Genomic DNA, 19,881 nt, shown 5'->3' on the forward strand with positions numbered 1-19,881 from the left:
CCTGTCCAGGGGTCACTTGGAGAGAGGCTTTTCACTTGGCCCTATCCCCAAGGCGGCTGGAGTCCAACGGAAGAAGAGGGGGTGTGCCTTAATGTGGGAAGGGAGGAAGGGGGAGGAGGAAGGGGGAGGAGGGATAGGGAGGAAGAGGGAGGCGGAGGAGGGAAAGGGGGGAAGGAGGAGGGGGAGGGAAAGGGGGGAAGGAGGAGGGGGAGGGGGAGAGGGCGGAGGGAGGAGGAAGAGGGAGGCGGAGGAAGGCCGAGGCCGGAGGCGGAGCACCAGCCTAGACGCGCGCGCCAGAGGCGGCGGCCCGACCCCGCACCGGTGCGGCGGCGGCGCTCTGGTTGGCTGGTCTCCTCCGTCCTCCCGCCGCCGCCCCCTCCTCCCTCCCACTCCCCGCCCTCCCCGCGGCTGGCGTAGAGAAAGTACAGTAAAAAGTCCAAGTGCAGCCGCTCGGCGCAAGATGGGATCCGGCTCCTCCAGCTACCGGCCCAAGGCCATCTACTTGGACATCGATGGGCGCATTCAGAAGGTAACCTCCTCCCCACCCTCCGCACCCGCGGCCGCCGGTGCGAGCCCCCCCCCCACCCCCGGTGCTCACGCCCTCCGCCGCAGCGCTGTGCTTGGCCCCCACCGGGCGATCCCGCGCAGTGGCCCCTCCCCGGGTGACGGCGCGGGCGGGGGGGGGGGTCGTAGCGGTGGCGGGGGGGGGGGGGAACCTGGCGCAGCGACGGAGGGCGGCCTGGGTGGGGGACCGTCGTCTGTGTGTCCGCGCGTCCTGGGTCCCGGCTGCAGCCTCCGACAACTTGGGCTGGGGGCAACAGGGCTCTGCGGAGCTGCTGTCCCCACGCGCCGCCTCCCCCCTCCCCCGCCGTGGAAAGGGGCGACCCACAAGGGGGTATTTTTTTCCACTTCATGGGCAGAGCTTTCTTTGTAACAGATCTCATCAGGCTGAGTTTGTATGTTCAGGGGCTGGTGCATGAAGCCTTTCATTTCCCTCGTAACGACCCCAGGGCAGACGCCCCGCGGAGCCCCTGGGCCGCCCTGCGGGACGTGGTCCCCAGACAGGGATGGTGACTGAGGCACGGAGGGTGACCGAGTACGCCGCCCCCGCCCCCAGTGGTGGTGCTTCCTGGCCAGGGGGGAGCCGGTGGGGGGGTGGGGCTTGGCCAGCAGGGGCTGCGCCCGGCAGCCCCCCACCCCGCCCCTCCGTGTACCCCACTGGACAGATGGTCAGCTCTGACAGCAGAGGGGGGGTCCTTGAGGCTGCTCTACCTCCTGGGCCCACAGAGAGACTGAGGGACAGGCCAGACCAGCCCTGTGGTCTCTCTGCCCTTCTGTGGAGGCATGAAGCCCTCCAGATGTCCAGGGTCCCTAACCAACTTGACTCTCATAGGAGAGGCTTCCCAGCAGACCCCCTTTGTTCCTGGCCCCTCCCTTGCTAAGGCCCTGGCCTGAGTCCAGAGCGTCCCGGGCCCATGCTTCTGATTGGCAGAGAGGCACAATAAGAAAGCTGGCTTGGAGGGGGGATTTTTAGCTCCTCCAGAAACCGCCCCCCCCACACCGGGAAAAGCCATAAGTGAGGAATCACTCCCAAACTTCAGGGGCACATTTCAGGGAAGCTGCCATCTCTCCCCTTGCTCTTCTCAAGGACCCCCCCCACCCCCTGCCGGGAAGCCAGGGAGGGATGCCCCAGCCAGTGACAGAGCAGGCAGAGGCGGGGGGAAGTGGGGGGAGTCTCCAGAGATCTCTGGAGTGCCGCTGCCAGCTGATAGACTTGCCAGAAGCCACCCTCACTCTCCCCATCCCCGTCTCCCTCCCAGGAAGTGAGAACTGTCCCTCCCCCACCAGCGCCCGCTTTAATAGAATCAGAGAGCAGAGAACAGGAAGAGTCTGCAAGGCCAGGTGGTCAAGCCTCTTGCTTCATCAGGGCCGGGCAGTTGGTCAGCAGCAGACGGACTGGACTCCAGTCTCCTGACTTCCAGGACTCGGCACCTGTGACTGAGCAGGGACTTAACAGCCCCCTCAAAGGTAGAAATGACCCTCGGCTGAATACCTCCCTGTGCTGCATACACACGCATGCACAAACGTGCCCACATGTGTGCACATACGTGTTCACACACAACATGCACATGAAACCATGTTGCACACATACATACACAGACAAGCCACACACGTTCCCAAGAACCCCGCGTGCTAACACACACACGCGTGCAAACACACACACGCGTGCAAACAAGCAAACGTGCACACCTATGCACAAGCACACACGTTCCCAAGAACAACCCCGCGTGCTAACACACACACGTGCGAACAAGCAAACGTGCACACATATGCACAAGCCACGCACTCCTACCCCAACAGATGAGAATTCTCAACGATTGGCCTTTTTTCATCTTTTTGAAAGAGATGAGATGAGATGCCCCCGACCAGGTCAGAAGTGACAGCTTCTTCCCAAGAACTTCCCAAAGGTCTCCCTGAGACGCTGTCTTAGAAGTGGATAAGAAGTGGCAGAGAGGCACCAGAGGGTGGGAGGTGAGAGCCGAGTCTGGCAAGCTCTGCCCGTGGGGCAGGCAGGCTGGTTTTTAGACGGTGACACACCTGAGGTTGGGGTGACCTCCGGAAAAGCAGCCCTGGAGGCACGCCTGCATTTAGGAGAGAGGCCGTGGCCTCGGGAGGGGCCACATCTGCTGCTGAGCCGGCTCCCCTACTTTCTGTGGTCTTGAGCAAGTCCGCGGGCAGCTCTGAGCCGGCCTCCCCGTCTGTAGAGTGGCACGGCAGTCTCTGCTTCATGGACTGTGCTGAGGACGCAAGACCGTACGACCAGAGTGCATGGGGTACTGCGGGAACAGGGTGGGTCCCTCTCTCTGTCCACTGTGGCCTTTCGCTGACCCACACCGGGGAGCGGAGCCCGAGTGGGCTGTGGTCTAAACCTCGCGCATGGCCACAACGCCTCTTAGCGGTTCTTGACGAGGCTCTGCGCCCTCTGCCCGCGCTGTTGAGTCCGGTGGAGGCCCGTAGCTGGACTTGTAGCCGTGCTTGAGAGCCGAAGCATCTGGGGTTTCCGAGCACGTGCTGGAAAAGGACAACGGCGCTCTCCCCGCACACCCGGCAGCACGGTGGGGCCCGGAAGGGTCTCAGCGGAGAGCATTTCCAGCAATGCTTTCTGTGGTCGCACTTTCTGTCCTTAAGGCTCCAGGCACTGGATTCAGCCCTGCTCTGTCTCCCTTTTATCCTTCCCAGAGCTTCTCCCAGGAAGGTCATGGACACAGACGCCCGTTGCTTCCGAGGGGCAGGTGCGCTGGGGGTGGGGGAAGGGTTAAGGCACTGCTTTGTCTTCCCCGCCCTCTGCCCCTCCAGTGACCCTCTCTTGGGCACCCCCCCCCCCCGCAGAGAGAGCAGCAATATAGGGGGAGAGCGTTCACAGCAGTGACTCCTGCAGGTGTAATCTGCTCCAGCCAAGCTTCGGGGGAACTGTCCCAGGTCACCGGAAGGGAGGCCGCCCGCCCTGTCTCAGGACGTACTTGGGGTGGTGACACTGGAGGTGTCTCAGGTGCTTGAAGAAACCACTGCAGCTCCCGGAGAGCTAGTTCAGTGCCTCTGACATGAAGAAGCCTCCAGACCCAGAGCTCTCCAACCGGCCCCCGGTGACACAGTGAGAGGCCAGCAGGGGGATTTGGGGGGATCCTCGGGCCGCCGTGAGGGGATCGATGTCCCATCTGCCGGCTTTCCTTCAGCCCTGTGCAGGGGGGGGCTTGGAGGGCAGCGGTAATCCTCCGAGCCCGCGCCCCCCGGGGTCCCCTCAAAGGCAGCAGAGAGCCGTGTGGCCTCTCCCAGAGCCTTGCCTGCATCCCCGTGGCCTGGGCAAGGTCCCCAACCTCTGTGTAAGGTGGGGGTACCCATAGTGCTGCTTGTCATAGCGTCGGCCGGACAAGACCCGTCACTTAGGCCGCTCTCCACGGGAGCTACCAAACAGCCACTGTGTGCCAAGGGCTGGGTCCCGTGCAAACGTGACACCCACGACCGCGTCCCACCGAGGGATGGGCTCACGGATAGTAAACACAGCTGTTGCAGGGTGCCTGTGGACGGACAGAAGGACATGGCAGGCCCCACTGGTGGGGCAGGGCTGTGTGCCAGAAGTGGGATGCTTGATGAGTAGGCTCCCTTCCTTGGTAAAGACTGGCTTTGGGGGGGGGCCCGGCATGGGGGAGGGGGACTTTTTGCAGACTGGGAAGCCTTAGGGTGACCCAGGTTAGGAACTGCTGGATGGCCAAGGTGACAGCCTCACTCACCTCCACACATCTGTCCCCTTGATGCCTCCTCCCCTGCTCCTGTTGAAGGAGGAGGGAGTGGGAACCAGGGTCCCCAAAGCTGGATAGCTGGGGACCCCCGCTCCAGAGGACTCCTCTCTAGAAGATGCTGCTTCTCTTCTTTGCCCAGATGGTTTGCGTTTTCCTTTCCTCTGCTGGCCCTGGCCTCAGCACCTGTTCTTTTCTCCGCCTTGCCCACATAGTACATCCAGAGAGAGGGGGCACTCAGCTGGGTTGTGCCGGGGGTGCCAGGGTGGTGCCCTTGGCATTGGGGAGGAGGAGGGGCCCTGCCTGGTAGCACGTCCAGGCGTGCGTTTGATGACCTTACCATTTCCAATGAAGAAGAGTGAGGGTTCGCGTGACCTTGGGGCCTGGCTTTGGGCTGGAGCTGCTGAGAAGCCTCATCTGGACAAGGATGGCCATTCTGGAGCTCCTGCCAGCTTTGGAAGAGAGCATCCCCGCTGGCGCATTGCCCTGGTGGCTTGCTCAGGGACATGGCAGTCTGCCCGGACCACCCTCAGCCACTCTGAGCTCCTGGGTCCTTGTCCCAGCCTTGCTGCCGCAGGAACCCCGGCCTTTCTCTGCCACTGGAACCCAGGTCCGAGACAGCCAACAGCCACTTGACTCTGTTAATGGTTTCTACTCTAAAACCAGGAAATGAATGAGGAAAACCCGAAGGGAAGAGCAACCTTGGGAAGTTGTTGAACTATCTGCAGAAGACTGGGCCGGTTCACGGCTGACTGCTAGCCCCTCCCCGGGCCCTGTGCGCTTAGGGGTCCCGTCTTCTCCCAGGGAGCCGGCGTCCACCCTGCCAGGGCCCGCTGTGACGGGGATTCCGGGGTACACCCCCGGTTCCTTCCCCCCGGCGCCTACAGGGCCCGGACCCGTGGTTTTCCTCTGTAGCAGGGTGCTCCCCCCGCCCTTGGAGGTCAGACCTCTGCAGCCCTACCGGCCACCTCCCTCCCTCCCGCCTGCCTCCCTCTGTCCTCCGCTTTGCTCCAGCCCTGCGCCCTCCAAGGGACTTCAGGCTCCTCTACCTTTGTTGCTTGCCTTTGGCGCAAATAGAAGCTGCTGCTCTTCTTCAGGCCGGTCCTGTCTTCCATTCTCGAAGGGTGTAGCTGCCCCTGTCCTGTCCCGTGTGGTCAGTGCGGCAGGACCCTGAGACTCCCCGACTCATGGGCACCTTTCCCCTTTCTGGAAAATACGTCTGTCCTGCCACCCGGCAAAGCCCAGTGACAATTTCCTTTCACTTTAAGATGTGTGCACCTGCTCTGTCCACACTCCGAGCTGGCGGAGCCCGCGAGCGGAAGAATCTTCCCTGGGTTTGCACAGGGCTGATGCACTGGCCAGGCAGACCCATGGTGAGTTCTCTGGGCTTGGGCGTTCCTGTGAGCCCTGCATCCCTGCCAGGTGACGGGAGCACCCCTTGGTCATTGCCGGCAGTTCCAGCCCCGCCTGCTTATTTTTCTTCAAATGTTTATAGCTTAAGATATTTACACAGGTACTGAAATGGTAACAGAAGCTAATTGCAATGCAGGGAAGTCTGGGGACTCCTAGTGTGGAGAAGGGACTCATCCCACACCGTCTTGGTTTCCAGCGGAAAACTGGAGATGGTCTGCAGGCAATGGGGGAGGCATTTTGCCTCCAGGCCTGCCCCTGAGCTCGCGATGACCCGTCTGTCTCCAGCTGGGTCAGAGCTGGGAGGCGAGCTTTAACAGGAACACCGTGTGTTCAGCCTCTTGCTCAACAAGTAGATCAGCCCCACGGCCCACAGTGCCCAACAGGTGTTGTGCAAACAGAAACTCTTGGAAGCGCAGCCTCTCCGAATTCTACCCAGCCCTGGGGGCTGAGAAGTCAGTGCTGGCCTCCCTCTTCCTTCCCACTTGCCCCCGGCCTAAAGGCTCGTTCCCAACATCTGGAGGCCCCAGGAGGGGCGTGGCTGCCCTCCACTAATGTCATCAGGGTGGACAGAAAATGACACAGAGGTCTCTCAGACTACGTGCAGCTCCCCCTGTCTTGGAGGGGTGGCCACACGGAGTGGGGAGGGATCGACAGCCCCACAGATCCAGTTCTGTTTCTTGACAGCTGGGAGGCCCGAGGGAAGTCACCTTCTCCTTGGTTAAGTGGGCGCGGCAGTGACGCCCCCATTGGGTGACCACAGATGGCGCTAAGTAATGTGCGAGGTGCCCAGGCCTAGCGAGCTGGCCACACGGGGAGGCTCGGCCAGCACGTCCTGCATGCAGGCCCTTGCTCCCTCCCTCCCCCAGCACACTGTGGAAGGAGCTGAGGCAACCCCTCCTGTCACCGGTCGGTATCTCTGCGAGCCCACTGCGAACCTGAACTAAGGCCCCAGGCCCCCGGGGCCCACTATCCAGGACACCTTCATCTCCAACTTGGCAGAGGCTGCTGGAAACTGGACCACGTGAGCCCCGAGCCGGGAGGGCCGGCGGCCTCCCCAGAGCCGCTGTGGGCTAAGGACTGGCCTCAGACACAGGCAGAGTGCAGCTCTGGTCGTCAGGGAAGAGAAGCAAGAGAAGACGAAGGGCATGGTGTCCCCATCAGACGGCTGATGTGAACCGACATGCAGATGAAAGAGGAAACGGCCTCAGCCAAGTGGCTGATGGCAGAGCCAGCCACAGGGAGCCCAGGACGCCGCCCCGCGGTCAGATAGCGGGACTGGGTGCACAGGTAGCCTTGGCTCACTGGAGGCTGGGCCCCCACACCCTTGTCCTGGCTTTGCTGCCCCCGAGGCCCTTCCCACAGCAGAAGGCCGAGGCTGAGCCGTCCGCACCCAGTCACCTGCTTCCGGGGCCACCGATGACCCAGCAGGCCGCGCTACTGGGAACTGGCGGAGGTCTAGAGCTAGAAGGGATCAGAGAGTGTACCTGGAAGACACAAAGGGACCCCCAAGCACCCACCTGGACAAGACGGCAGCAGCCCACCAGCTGGTCCCGCCCCCGGGAAGGATGCACCCCTGCGTCTCAACGCCCTCCTGGGCCACGCGGACGCATGCATGCATCTCTCCCTAGGCATGTTTGGGACACGGTCACGTCTAAACAACACTCAGTTCCTCAGCCCCAAATACTTGCAACCTCAAAACAACCAATCTCTGCCGTCGACAGTGTGGTTCCTCTGCCTCGACTGCACCCACCTGTACCCCTCACTTCCACCATGGCTCCACGTCTGCTCCCCGGGTCCCCAAGCTGATCGCCGGATGGGAGCAGTGGCCTGAACAGAATCTCACAGCACCACTGAAAACCCGTCTAGAAGGTTAAGTTCGAGCCAGAACATCTCAGCAAATTGGCTTTAGATGTTGTCCCGCATGCCTTTTTTTTAATTATAGCAAAGTACATATAAAATTTGCCATCTTAACCATTTCCGGGTTCCATGGCGCTGAACACACTCAGATTCTTATGCAGCCATCCTCACCATCCGTCCTGAACTTTCCCGTCTTCCCAGACCGAAACTCTGTCCCCGGTAAACGCGAACTCCCCCAGCCCCTCCCCGGCCCCCGGCACCCACCTCCTACTCTCTGTCCCTGTGGGTCTGACTGCCCCGGGTCCCTCCTGTGAGTGCGTCACACAGTGTCTGTCCTTCTGTGGCTGGCTGGCTTCACTGAGCGTGGTGTCCTCAAGCTTCGTCCACGTTGTGGCACGGGGCAGTTTTCTTCCTTTTTAAGACCGAATAATATTCCGTCATGTGTATTGTGCACGTGCTGTTTATCCATTCGACCCTCAGTGAACCTGCCTGATCATCTTTAGACCTCAGTCATTCACATTCTTATTTCCTCCGTTTGCAAAGCATAGGTCTATTGCAGTGGGTATATCACTGGGTTTGCCGGAAAACAAACACTCTTCTCCCTAAGGCCCTCCGTGGTTTCCTGGTCGCAGTTGTGTGAATCTGAGGAGTTGTGTGTGTTGTCGTCTGGGAGGTGGGATATGTTACAGGCGGGGAGAGTAAACTGCTCAGGGAAGGGGCTGCGTCTCAGATTCAGTGACATTCCGGGCATTTACTGGCAGCATGATGCCATGGTCAAGAGCATATGGGTCCCGGGGCAAGTGTGTCTGCCCTTGAAGACGGTCGTGTGCAGTCAAGTTCCTGACATGCCTCGATGACTCCATCTCTGAAGTGGGGTGAAGGGAGCATCTCCCTCACGCGGTCGTTCTGATTTAATGCATAAATCTGCGTCCAGTGCTAAAACGGGACCACCACGTGGCCAGTGCTACCTAAAGCCCCTGTTATTTTTATTTGTTTGTAACTTATTTATTCGTGTTGTGGATGTAAGGCAGTCAGATCTCCGTGTCTCATTGGGAGAGCCTTACGGAGACCCCTGGCTTTGTGCTCCTGTGTTGGCAAGTGGCCCCTGGGGCAGCCGGCCATCAGTCCCAGCACGGGGCCCCGTGTCCAGGCGTGCTCTGTGACATGCAGGGCCCGCCCAGCCCCGCAGTGCTCCCAGCTCCGTGATCCCGTGCTTCCTGCGGTCGCCCCAGGTCCACCCTTGTCCCCCTGGTCTTTCCACTGAAGCCAGGACCAAGGATGCCTTTCATTTCTCCTCCGTTTCAGAGATGGAGCTGTGGGGATTGCAGCGAGGGGGGCCGGTGGTGGAGTGACCGCTCAGGCAGGCGGGCACGGGTGAACTATAGGACAACCAGAGCCGCGTGCACACCAGCTCTCTGGTTGCATGAGGGTTCCAGGCTTCAGCCTCATTTATTTTGCCGGAGGGGGGTGGTTGTGGTACCCACAGCCCTTAACGGTAATTTTGCTGTTGAAGGGAGCTGCGCTGGTGGGGGGTGTGGCTAGTCACTGTCCGCGGCGGCCCCGGGGGGCTCGCTGCCACGTTGGCCACTGGGCAGCTGGCCTGGGGGAGCTGCTGGCCTGGGGGAGACGGAGGTGGGGCGCTTTGGGGAAACAAAGTCAGAGCCCACCCGTAGAATGGCAGGAGTTTGCCGGCTTTGGCACAGACTCTCTCCGTTTAGCCTGGAACACTACCATGAGGACAAGCTGCCCCCTGTCCTGCAGTCAGCACCACCAAAGGGAGGTGTAGGGTGGCCGGAGCTCTGTCATCCTGGGGGCCAGTCACACACGGGGCTGATGTATTTTGTAAGCAGTTAACGGAACCCAGTGATCAAGCTCTTTGTCCTCACAGCTTCTGCCTTTAGGGAATTTTTTTTTTTAAAAACTTTTATAGCCTTAGAAATAACAGAAAAAGAGGCAGTGCCTTTTGACATTATCATCTAGAGATCTTCAATAATGTTGAATTGGCATTTGCAAGAGCAGCAAACCCAGGGCTTGCGTGCAGGAAAGCTGAGGGCGGACCGCCGCGGGGCATGGCTGGCGAGCCAGGCTGGGGCTCAAGCCATGGCCAGGGCGCTTGGGGAGCAGCCCCCAGAATGATTTCGCTCAGAGTTGCGTCCTGTAAACTTCACGCAGGGAAAAGTGAAGATGTGAACCGTGGTTAAAGGTTCGTACGTACTCTGAGACCTCTTGGTGGAGCTTCTGAAGGCCAACACATGTCGCCACCGCTATGGATCACAGAACATCCAGAGCCCAGAACAGACACCGGAGGGGCTGAGGAACATGACCCTAGTGATGGCCAGTGATGCCCGGACATTTGGAGCCCCTAAGACTTAAGGATGCCCCCCTCCTTGGGGCCGCCCGGATGCATGGCCGTGGTGCCAGCATGTATTTGATCCCACTTTGTGTGTGTTGTTTAGGAGTCTGTGCCCCAAGTAGCAGAGGCGGGAGATGGCATCTGTGCCCCATCGGCAAAGCCAGCCTGGAGTATTCCAAGGAGCCGGGGTCCAGGGAGGCGCTTCCGTAGCAAAGGAGTGCGTGGGGAAGTGTAGGAAGAGTGAATTTCCCCCACAGCTATTTCTGGAACCCGGGCTGCGTGGCACCAGGCTGAGCAGGTGAAGGAAATGGGTGCCAACCTCGGAGAGCTGTGTGGACACAGGGGCATGTAGCGTCTGGACGTCGGCAGGGCGGACAGCCCTGGCAGGGGCAGGGAAGAGGCACTGAGAAGTGACCGGTCTCTCCAGGGATGAGGGACCCTGGATCTCCTGGGTGTTGTGCAGAAGTAGCTGAGGCCACAGGCTGGATGCCAGACCTCCTGGAACACTCCGTCCCCCTACCCCCCATCCCCGCCCCCCGCCCCCCATGCTCCTGGGGCTGGATTTCAGCCCCTGCAGTGAGCCCTGGGCATGTCCTCCAGAGGGACAGAGCAGGCAGCCGGGAGAGGCCGCTCTAGAGCCAAGGTGGATCCCGGCACCAAAGGAGCCCATCGCGGGGCCTCCCGCCCCTCACCTGCCCCTCCTAAGGGCCAGGCTTAGTTTCTGGAAGAAAGAGCTGGGGCTGGGGGCGGGGGGGACCTAGGTGGCTCAGTTGGTTAAGCGTCTGCCTTCGGCTCAGGTCGTGATCCCAGGGTCCTGGGTTCGAGCCCACATCGGGCTCCCTGCTCAGCAGAGAGCCTGCTTCTCCCTCTCCGTCTGCCTGCCTCTCTGCCTACTTGTGCTCGTTATCTCTCTGTCAAAAAAAATAAAATAAATAAAATCTTAAAAAAAAAAGAGCCATGGGGTTGGCTGCTTTCAGCCAGCTGCTGTGAGCCCCAGGCATCAAACTAAAGAGTGAGCCTGCACGCAGGTCTGTGGCTCAGCGTGGCCAGGGAGACACGGCCCCTGCTGAGGTTACATCACAGTGACACGCCACCCTCAAAGTCCAACGGCACTGAGCAGAACCTTGACCTTTGGAGGGACTGTGGCAGCTCCACAGGAGGCCCGCGAGGCTTCAGCCTGGTGGGTGGAGGCCAGCCTCTGAAGGACAAGAAGCAGGGTGGGGAGGCCAGTGCGGCCCCCGCGGCGGCACGCACGCCGCCAACTTGGACTCGAAGCCCCTTGCCTACACTCAGAGACACTTCTTTTCTGGCAGGAGACTATTCAATTTTTCTAATGAAATTTCAAGGCAATAAAGAGAAAAGGAAAAAGAGGCAGGAAGAAAAGACTTCTCCTCCGCTCCCGCGGCCCTGAACTGCCCACTTTCTCCCACGTCTCTAGGATTTCCTTGTCCCCGGCCGCGGCTCGCCAGGTGGCTGTGTGAGGACCTCAGATCCACTGCCCACGCTGTCCCGTGCTCTGCCCCTGCCCGTGTCGGCCCCCAGCTTGTGACTGTTGCAGGATGAGGTGTCCCCATCCAAACCCCAAAACTTCTGGGGTTATTACAGTTATTTCAGAGGGGATTTAAAGTTATGGTTTAGTTGAGGCATGTCATGAAAAAGAACTTTGAATAAAAACATGCCCCTCCCTCTGCTTGCTTGCCTCATGCACTTGGAACAAAGTGGCCTCGTAAAGTGAGAGGTGTGGGGAGGAAGGTCCCCATGGCCGCCATTAACGGGAGGAAGTGGGGTTTGCTTCCCAGACCTGCCGAAGGGAGGTGGACAGAAGGACGTGGAAACTTGACCCGCTTCCCCAGCTCATCCTGGGCTACCTCTGCTCACGTTGTGGATTCTGGGTTTCATGCAAGTGCAGACTCCAGCATGGGTCTCAAGAAGGTCAGGGTGGTAAATGATTTCCAGGATTACTTGAAAATACCCGGATAAGGAAATAGTGGCGATGAGTGGACTCCTCTGGAAAGAAGTCAGGGTCCCCCGTGTAATTCCCAGAAAGGAGGCTCGAGCCAGAAGATGCATCACCCTCCTCCCAAAGCCTTGACAGGTTCTCCTGAAAGGGCCGCAAACCCTAAGTCACCCAGAATCCTCAAGGTTTGCTCCCCACCCCCAACCTCAGGGCCAACACCTGCCATTCGGCCAAGGCCTCTGCGACCACCTGTTGGCCCGCCCCAAGGAGGCCCACGCAGGACCAGCTCCCGCACCAACAGCCCCTCGGCTGCACACTGGTGCTCCCCTATGTCGTCCCATCTGGGAAAGAGGATGGGAGCGGTGGTGCTCACTTTCCAAGGTGACAGAGCTCGGGGTCTGCAGTTGGGGAGAGTTTTCCTGTCTCCCAGGCTCGGTCTCCCCCATGTCTTTTCACCCACCGCCACTCCCTCAGCCCTGCCCAACGCAGCTGAGGGTTGCATACTGAGGTCTCCTGTGGGTGGTCCTCCCCACAGCCCCTCCCCCCCGGGCATGAAGAAGCCTGGACCCCAGGACGGGTCTCACTGGCCCACACTCGGACCCCTGATACAGCAGAGCTGGACAAAGACCTTGGGGGGAGGGGCACGGGTTAGGCGGGAGAGCTGCGTGAGGGCCCAGCTCCGGGAAATGCAAGGGTCGTGCATCGAGAGCCGCCTCTTATTTGAAGGGGAACTCAAGAAGTAAAGCCAATTGAAACCAGAGAGACACCTTTGGAAATGTCCTCACTTGAAGCAGTGCTTGGAAGGGTGCTCCATGTCCGCACATTTCTTACCCTTTCAGCTGTCTGCTCTGCACTTTCAATCCCCCGCAATCCATTATTTATAACCAGGGACAGTGACCTCAGACGCCTGATGTGGAAACACAAAACAGAGCGACCCCAGAAGAGTGACAGGGAGCGGTGAGACGGACCTGCCGTGACGAGCGGGTTCCAGGCGGAGGAGGTCTTGGACCCTCGCAGACGCGGGCGTGGGGACACAGGCCCCGAGATGCCGCCGAGCCCAAGCAGCCCAGAGCCTGAGCTGGAGGCGTTTACACGGTCTGCGCAGCTGTGTCCTGCTAGTGAACATTGTCAGCCAGGACCGGAATGCCCCGCGTGGCCAAACTGTTCTTCCCCAGCCTCCCCACCCCCTGCTCCAGACCGAGCCCTCATCAGCTCTTATGAGGGGACAAGGGGGTGCGCCTCCCGTCTGTAATCCGTCCCCCGCGGCCCCTCCCGGAGCGTGCTCCCCGTCACAGATGCACTCCGAGCCTCACACAAGCTTCAGGGATTCCTGTTCCCTGCAGAGAGTCCAGCCTGAGAGCCCAGGGCTCTGTCAGCTCCCGGGGCCGCTGTGGCACATTCCCACTGTCAGCACGACTGCAAACAGCACGGATTTATTCTCTCGAAGTTCTGGAGGCCAGAGCCCAGGATCCACATCACTGGGCCAGAATCAAGGCGTTGGCAGAGCCTCGCTGCCTGGAGGTTCTAGGGGGAAGCCGTTGCTTGCTCTCCCGCTCCTGGGGGCTGTCAGCACGCTTTGGCTTGTGGCCACACCGCTCGGGTGCCTTCAGAACTCTCTATTCGTCTTCCCATCTCTCTCTGCCACCTTGTGACTTCACTTAAGCACCCCCCCGAGCCCCCAAGGTGATCCGGGCTCATCTCATCCCAGGATCCTTCATCTAATTATGTCTGCAGAGACGTGGCCACGTAAGGTGGAGAAGGTGCTACAGGGCTCTTTTCCACGCCATTCTGTGGGCTTCTGGCCTCAAACTGTCCCCAAGTCCTGTCCCCAAGCCTCTTCCCATATCCCTGAAAGCCAGTGGGATCGTGGGAGCGGGGCGCAGTGAGGGGATGGCCCCTTCCCTTCACCGGCAGGCGGCCTGGCGGGCCTTGCTCCTGCAGCCTCCCATCCCTCCGGGCCAGCCCGCCTCCACGGACCGGTCACCTGCCTCCGGCTGGCCGCACACCCCAACCAGGGTCTTACCTGTCTCTCTCCTCCCACACCAAGTTTTGCTGTTCATTTGGATGGAGTGAACTCGTGCCGTGCTGAGCAAAAGTGCCTCCCAAACCCTTTCACCTCAGAGACGTTTGCTGAGGGCTTCCTGTGTGCTGGAGCCGAGAGAAGATGCTTGATAAAGAGGTGGGTTTGGGGGCTGTGGTGTGCTGCAGATCACTCGGCCCCCAGGCCCCCTCGCTCCCCACACCCTCCCCCGCCATCAGCTTGTTGCTTACGCAGCAGCCCTGGGATGAGCAGGCTGGGGCTTGTGGCTGGCCCTGCTCTATGCCAGTTGTATGATCCTGACACTCAGATTCCACATCTGTGAAATGGGGATAGCACCTGCCCTGCAGACTTTTGTACAGTGCCCACAATGTACCACCTACCTTTCTAAGGATTTTATAGAGGTGACCAGCGTCTGCCGCATGTTGCAGATGCAGAGAGTGTGCGATGAAGAATTTGCTCACGGCCCCGGGTTGCAGGCAGAGCTGGGGCTGGACCCAGGAAGGCTGGCTTCGGGCTCTGTGCCCCACGGCGCAGACTTCAGGGAAAGGTCTTCCCATGGGATGGATGGTCTCTCCGGCCTCTCGGGCTTCAGAGCCTTCCCCCTGGGGGCTTACGGCGCCTTGAAGCAGGTGGAGCTGGTATTGCCCCATCTTGAGGAGGAAAGGGCTCTGCAAGGACAGAGAGGTCGGTATTTGGGGGACCCCCTGTGGTTTGCCCCAAACTAAGTCTCCCACAAATCTGGGAGGCTTTGTACCCATGCTGCATCTGAGCTCCATCGGAGCGCTGGGTGGTCTCCTGCACTGTGGCCTCCATCGTCCCATGGCGGTTTGTCACCCCGAGCCATCAGTCCCTCACGGCTCCCTTGCCGACCATCACCCCACTGCCGGACACTCACACACGCCCTTCCTGTTCATCGTCGTCATATCACCGCTCGCCGAGTGACTTTGGAAACGTTCCTGAAACTCTCTGAACCTTAATAGCTACAAAATGGGAAGAATGACACCCACCTTCAAGGCATGCTTTAAGGACCAAAGACTATATGTGTTCTTCACCAAATAATGGCAAAGAAAGGAAAGGGAACCATCTCTCTCTCTCTCTCTCTCTCTCTCACACACACACACACACACACACACACACGTTTTCAAGTCAGGATCCAAACCGGGCCATGCACTAGGTTTATTTGCTGTCTCCTTAAGTCTCTTTCTATCCACGTGTTTCGTTCCCTTTCCATTCTGCAATTTATTTGGTGAAGAATACATACTACTTCTGATCCTTGAAGCATGCCCTGAAGACGCAGATACAGACGTATAGGTGTACGGAGATGCGGAGATGTGCATGAGGATGGAGGTGGCTGAGGAGCGCTAAGGGAGATTCTTGTTAATTTCCTTTCCATGTGAAAATCACCCTGTGGCTATCTTGAACCATAAGCAAGGATCTTGGATGTTAGGGATGCACTCTGAAATGCACAAGATGACACAGAATGATGTCTACAGTGAGCTTATGACCACCCCAGCAGGCGGGGAAGCCGGGGTGCAGACCCGCGGGCTGGGTCCGAGCCGACGGCCGGGGTGGCAGGTGGGGGGTAGGGCTCTGCTGCTGCCAGCGCTCCAGGATTTCCAGCATACAGAACTTCTTAAAGATTTTATTTATTTTTCTGGGAGAGAGAGCGTGCATGGGCATGTGAGGGGGAGGGGCAGAGGAAGAGGGAGAGAGAATCCTCAAGCAGGCTCCATGCCCAGTGCGGAGCCCGACACGGGGCTTGATCTCACAACCCTGAGACCATGACCTGAGCCAAAATCATGAGTCGGGTGCTTCACTGACTGATCCCACCAGGCACCCCTGGAGCTTCTCTTCTTTAGAAGAATGTATGCAATGAGTCTGGCCCGTAGTAATAATAAATGGTAGTTTCTGCTATTATTTTATATTTTCAAACACAATGACCAGAAAAATACCTCCTAACTTGAAAGGGAAATGAGGTCTAATACAGAGTTTATTTTAGGGATTGCCTGCCTGGCGGTTAACTGTAATCCATTCTGACCATGACGTTATCCTTGTGTTCTAAAAACAAGGAGCAACATGGGGTGAACAATATGCTAAAGTTTATATGTCTATGAAATTTATAATTAAAGGAGAATTGCAGATAAATTGCAGGTGAACATAGAAAGAGAGAGAGGTAGATAGCCTACAATCTTGGCCTCAGTGTCATGCATTTATTTCCTGAGTATTTAAACACATAAACGGTAGGGGGGCGCCTGGGTGGCTCAGTCATTAAGCAGCTGCCTTCGGCTTGGGTCATGATCCCAGGGTCCAGGGATCGAGCCCCACGTCAGGCTCCCTGCTCGGCGGGAAGCCTGCTTCTCCCTCTCCCACTCCCCCTGCTTGTGTTCCCTCTCTCGTTGTGTCTCTCTCTGTCAAATAAATAAATAAATAAACTTTAAAAAAAAATAAAAGGTGGGATTTTGGTCTTGATCTGCTTAGCCTGTCTTCTGTATTAAACACTTGTAATTCTTGGGCACTAATAAGCCAATGGGAGTTTGCCTTTTAACTCCCCCAAAGATAGAAAAGTTGTGAATCCACGGATGTGTCGTAAATTGGCTGTGCTCTGGGCTGGTCGGGTTGAGTTCTAATTCCTGGAGCTAGGGCATGAGATCTAGGAGCCAGACTGAAATACTCTCGTTTGCTTCGAGGGCAGACAAAGCCTTATAAGAGCTCATAAAAATGTATGTAAAACCTTAGTAGGTAATAGAAGCTACAGAAAATGAATCACAACTTGGTAGACAAAAGATAAGGAATTTGAATTGGTTTATTTTCCTCTGGGAGGGGAGCCTAAGTCAATATTTGCTACAAGTATGCCATCGGAAATACCAGCAACTGGAAAACAAGGCAAACAGAGAATGCATACATCATTATGGGCAAGTGACTTACCTCCCATTTAGACCTCCACTAGAGCTCTCCTATCAGCACAGCATCCATCTCTGGGCTTAGAGCCAGGGAGGCTCCGGGTTTGCATGTGGGACCACCCTGGCCAGGCCAGGCCAGCTTCTTCTCTCTCTGGGGCTGTGTGAAGGGTGATGGTGATGCCAAGCTTAGAGGTTCTTATGAGGACCCAGGGTCACAGGACTTGTAAGGCATTTGGCTCAGGTTCTGGCCCAAGCATAGGCTCAATTCTGATAGGCGGTGGTGATGGTGGGACTGCTGGTGCTGTGGTGATGCTGGTGGTGGAGGAGGTGATGGTGGTGTGGTGATCCTGGTGGTGGAGGAAGTCATGGTGGAGGTGGTGATGGCAGAGATGGTGCTGGTCGTGGAGGAGGTGATGGTGAGGTAGTGGTGGAGGTGATGGCAGAGATGGTGCTGGTGGTGGAGGAGGTGATGGTGGAGGTGGTGGAGGTGATGGCAGAGATGGTGCAGGTGGTGGAGGAGGTCATGGCAGACATGATGCTGGTAGTGGAAGAGGTGGTGGTGCTGATAGTGGAGGAGGCGATATAGGAGGTGGTGGTAAAGGTGATGGCAGAGATGGTGTTGGTGGTGGAGGAGGTCATGGAGGAGGTGGTGGTGGAGGAGGTGATGGCAGAGATGGTGCTGGAGGTGGAGGAGGTGGTGGAGTAGGTGATGGCAGAGATGGTGCTGGTGGTGGAGGAGGTGGTGGAGGAGGTGATGGCAGAGATGATGCTGGTGGTGGAGGAGGTGGTGGAGGAGGTGATGGAGGAGGTGGTGGTGGAGGTGGTGGCAGAGATGGTGCTGGTGGTGGAGGAGGTGGTGGAGGAGGTGATGGAGGAGGTGGTGGTGGAGGTGGAGGAGCTGGTGGAGGAGGTGGTGGAGGAGCTGGTAGAGGAGGTGATTGGAGGAGGTGATGGCAGAGATGGTGCTGGTGGTGGCAGAGGTGGTGGAGGAGGTGATGGCAGAGATCATGCTGGTGGTGGAGGAGGTGGTGGTGGAGGAGGTGATGGCAGAGATGGTGCTGGTGGTGGAGGAGGTGGTGGAGGAGGTGATGGCAGAGATGATGCTCGTGGTGGAGGAGGTGGTGGAGGAGGTGATGGAGGAGGTGGTGGTGGAGGTGGTGGCAGAGATGGTGCTGGTGGTGGAGGAGGTGGTGGAGGAGGTGATGGAGGAGGTGGTGGTGGAGGTGATGGCAGAGATGGTGCTGGTGGTGGAGGAAGTCATGGAGGAAGTGCTGGTGGAGGTGGTGGAGGAGGTGATGGCAGAGATGGTGCTGGTGGTGGAGGAGGTGATGGAGGAGGTGATGGCAGAGATGGTGCTGGTGGTGGAGGAGGTGGTGGAGGAGGTGATGGAGGAGGTGGTGGTGGAGGTGATGGCAGAGATGGTGCTGGTGGTGGAGGAAGTCATGGAGGAAGTGCTGGTGGAGGTCTTGGAGGAGGTGATGGCAGAAATGGTGCTGGTGGTGGAGGAGGTGATGGCAGAGATGGTGGTGGTGGAGGTGGTGGAGGAGGTGATGGCAGAGATGATGCTGGTGGTGGAGGAGGTGATGGAGGAGGTGGTGGTGGAGGTGATGGCAGAGATGGTGCTGGTGGTGGAGGAGGTGGTGGAGGAGGTGGTGGTGGAGGTGGTGGTGGAGGTGATGGCAGAGATGGTGCTGGTGGTGGAGGAGGTGATGGAGGTGATGGCAGATGTGGTGCTGGTGGTGGAGGAGGTGGTGGGGAGGTGATGGAGGAGCTGGTGGAGGAGGTGATGGAGGAGGTGGTGGGTGAGGTGATGGCAGAGATGGTGCTGGCGGTGGAGGAGGTGGTGGTGGAGGTGATGGCAGAGATGGTGGTGGTGGTGGAGGAGGTGATGGAGGAAGTGGTGGAGGAGCTGGTGGAAGAGCTGGTGGAGGAGGGGATGGAGGAGGTGATGGAGGAGCTGGTGGGGAGGTGATTGGAGGAGGTGATGGAGGAGGTGATGGCAGAGATGGTGCTGGTGGTGGAGGAGGTGGTGGAGCAGGTGATGGCAGAGATGACGCTGGTGGTGGAGGAGGTGATGGAGAAGGTGATGGCAGAGATGGTGCTGGTGGTGGCAGAGGTGGTGGAGGAGGTGATGGCAGAGATGGTGCTGGTGGTGGCAGAGGTGGTGGAGGAGGTGATGGCAGAGATCATGCTGGTGGTGGAGGAGGAGGTGGTGGAGGAGGTGATGGCAGACATGATGCTGGTGGTGGAGGAGATGAGGAAGGAGGTGATGGCAGAGATGGTGCTGGTGTTGGAGGAGGTGATTTAGGAGGTGATGGAGGAGCTGGTGGGGGAGGTGTTGGAGGAGGTGATGGAGGAGGTGGAGGAGCTGGTGGAGGAGGTGGTGGAGGAGCTGGTAGAGGAGGTGATTGGAGGAGGTGATGGCAGAGATGGTGCTGGTGGTGGAGGAGGTGGTGGTGGAGGAGGTGATGGCAGAGATGGTGCTGGTGGTGGAGGAGGTGGTGGAGGAGGTGATGGCAGAGATGATGCTCGTGGTGGAGGAGGTGGTGGAGGAGGTGATGGAGGAGGTGGTGGTGGAGGTGGTGGCAGAGATGGTGCTGGTGGTGGAGGAGATGGTGGAGGAGGTGATTGGAGGAGGTGATGGCAGAGATGGTGCTGGTGGTGGCAGAGGTGGTGGAGGAGGTGATGGCAGAGATCATGCTGGTGGTGGAGGAGGTGGTGGTGGAGGAGGTGATGGCAGAGATGGTGCTGGTGGTGGAGGAGGTGGTGGAGGAGGTGATGGCAGAGATGATGCTGGTGGTGGAGGAGGTGGTGGAGGAGGTGATGGAGGAGGTGGTGGTGGAGGTGATGGCAGAGATGTGGAGGAGGTGATGGAGGAGGTGGTGGTGGAGGTGATGGCAGAGATGGTGCAGGTGGTGGAGGAGGTCATGGCAGACATGATGCTGGTAGTGGAAGAGGTGGTGGTGCTGATAGTGGAGGAGGCGATATAGGAGGTGGTGGTAAAGGTGATGGCAGAGATGGTGTTGGTGGTGGAGGAGGTCATGGAGGAGGTGGTGGTGGAGGAG

The 19,881-nt window shown here is 58.8% G+C and overlaps 1 protein-coding gene across 4 annotated transcripts in view; it reads left to right on the top strand.

Moving 5' to 3' along the window:
• The first annotated feature begins 223 nt into the window (after positions 1 to 223).
• The window catches only part of PDE9A (phosphodiesterase 9A), a 97,894-nt gene continuing 78,236 nt past the window's right edge, over positions 224 to 19,881 (top strand). For 2 of the 4 annotated variants that reach the window (XM_027586795.2, XM_027586796.2), the window contains exon 1: positions 225 to 529. In XM_027586795.2, coding sequence (XP_027442596.1) covers positions 461 to 529 — 69 coding nt within the window. In that variant the 5' untranslated portion in view covers positions 225 to 460. Of the gene's footprint in view, positions 530 to 19,881 lie in introns of all 4 variants that reach the window. The other 2 variants (XM_027586798.2, XM_027586799.1) reach the window with 2 other exon arrangements.

This window comes from Zalophus californianus, chromosome 1 (assembly GCF_009762305.2).
Source record: "Zalophus californianus isolate mZalCal1 chromosome 1, mZalCal1.pri.v2, whole genome shotgun sequence".
NCBI lineage: Eukaryota > Metazoa > Chordata > Mammalia > Carnivora > Otariidae > Zalophus > Zalophus californianus.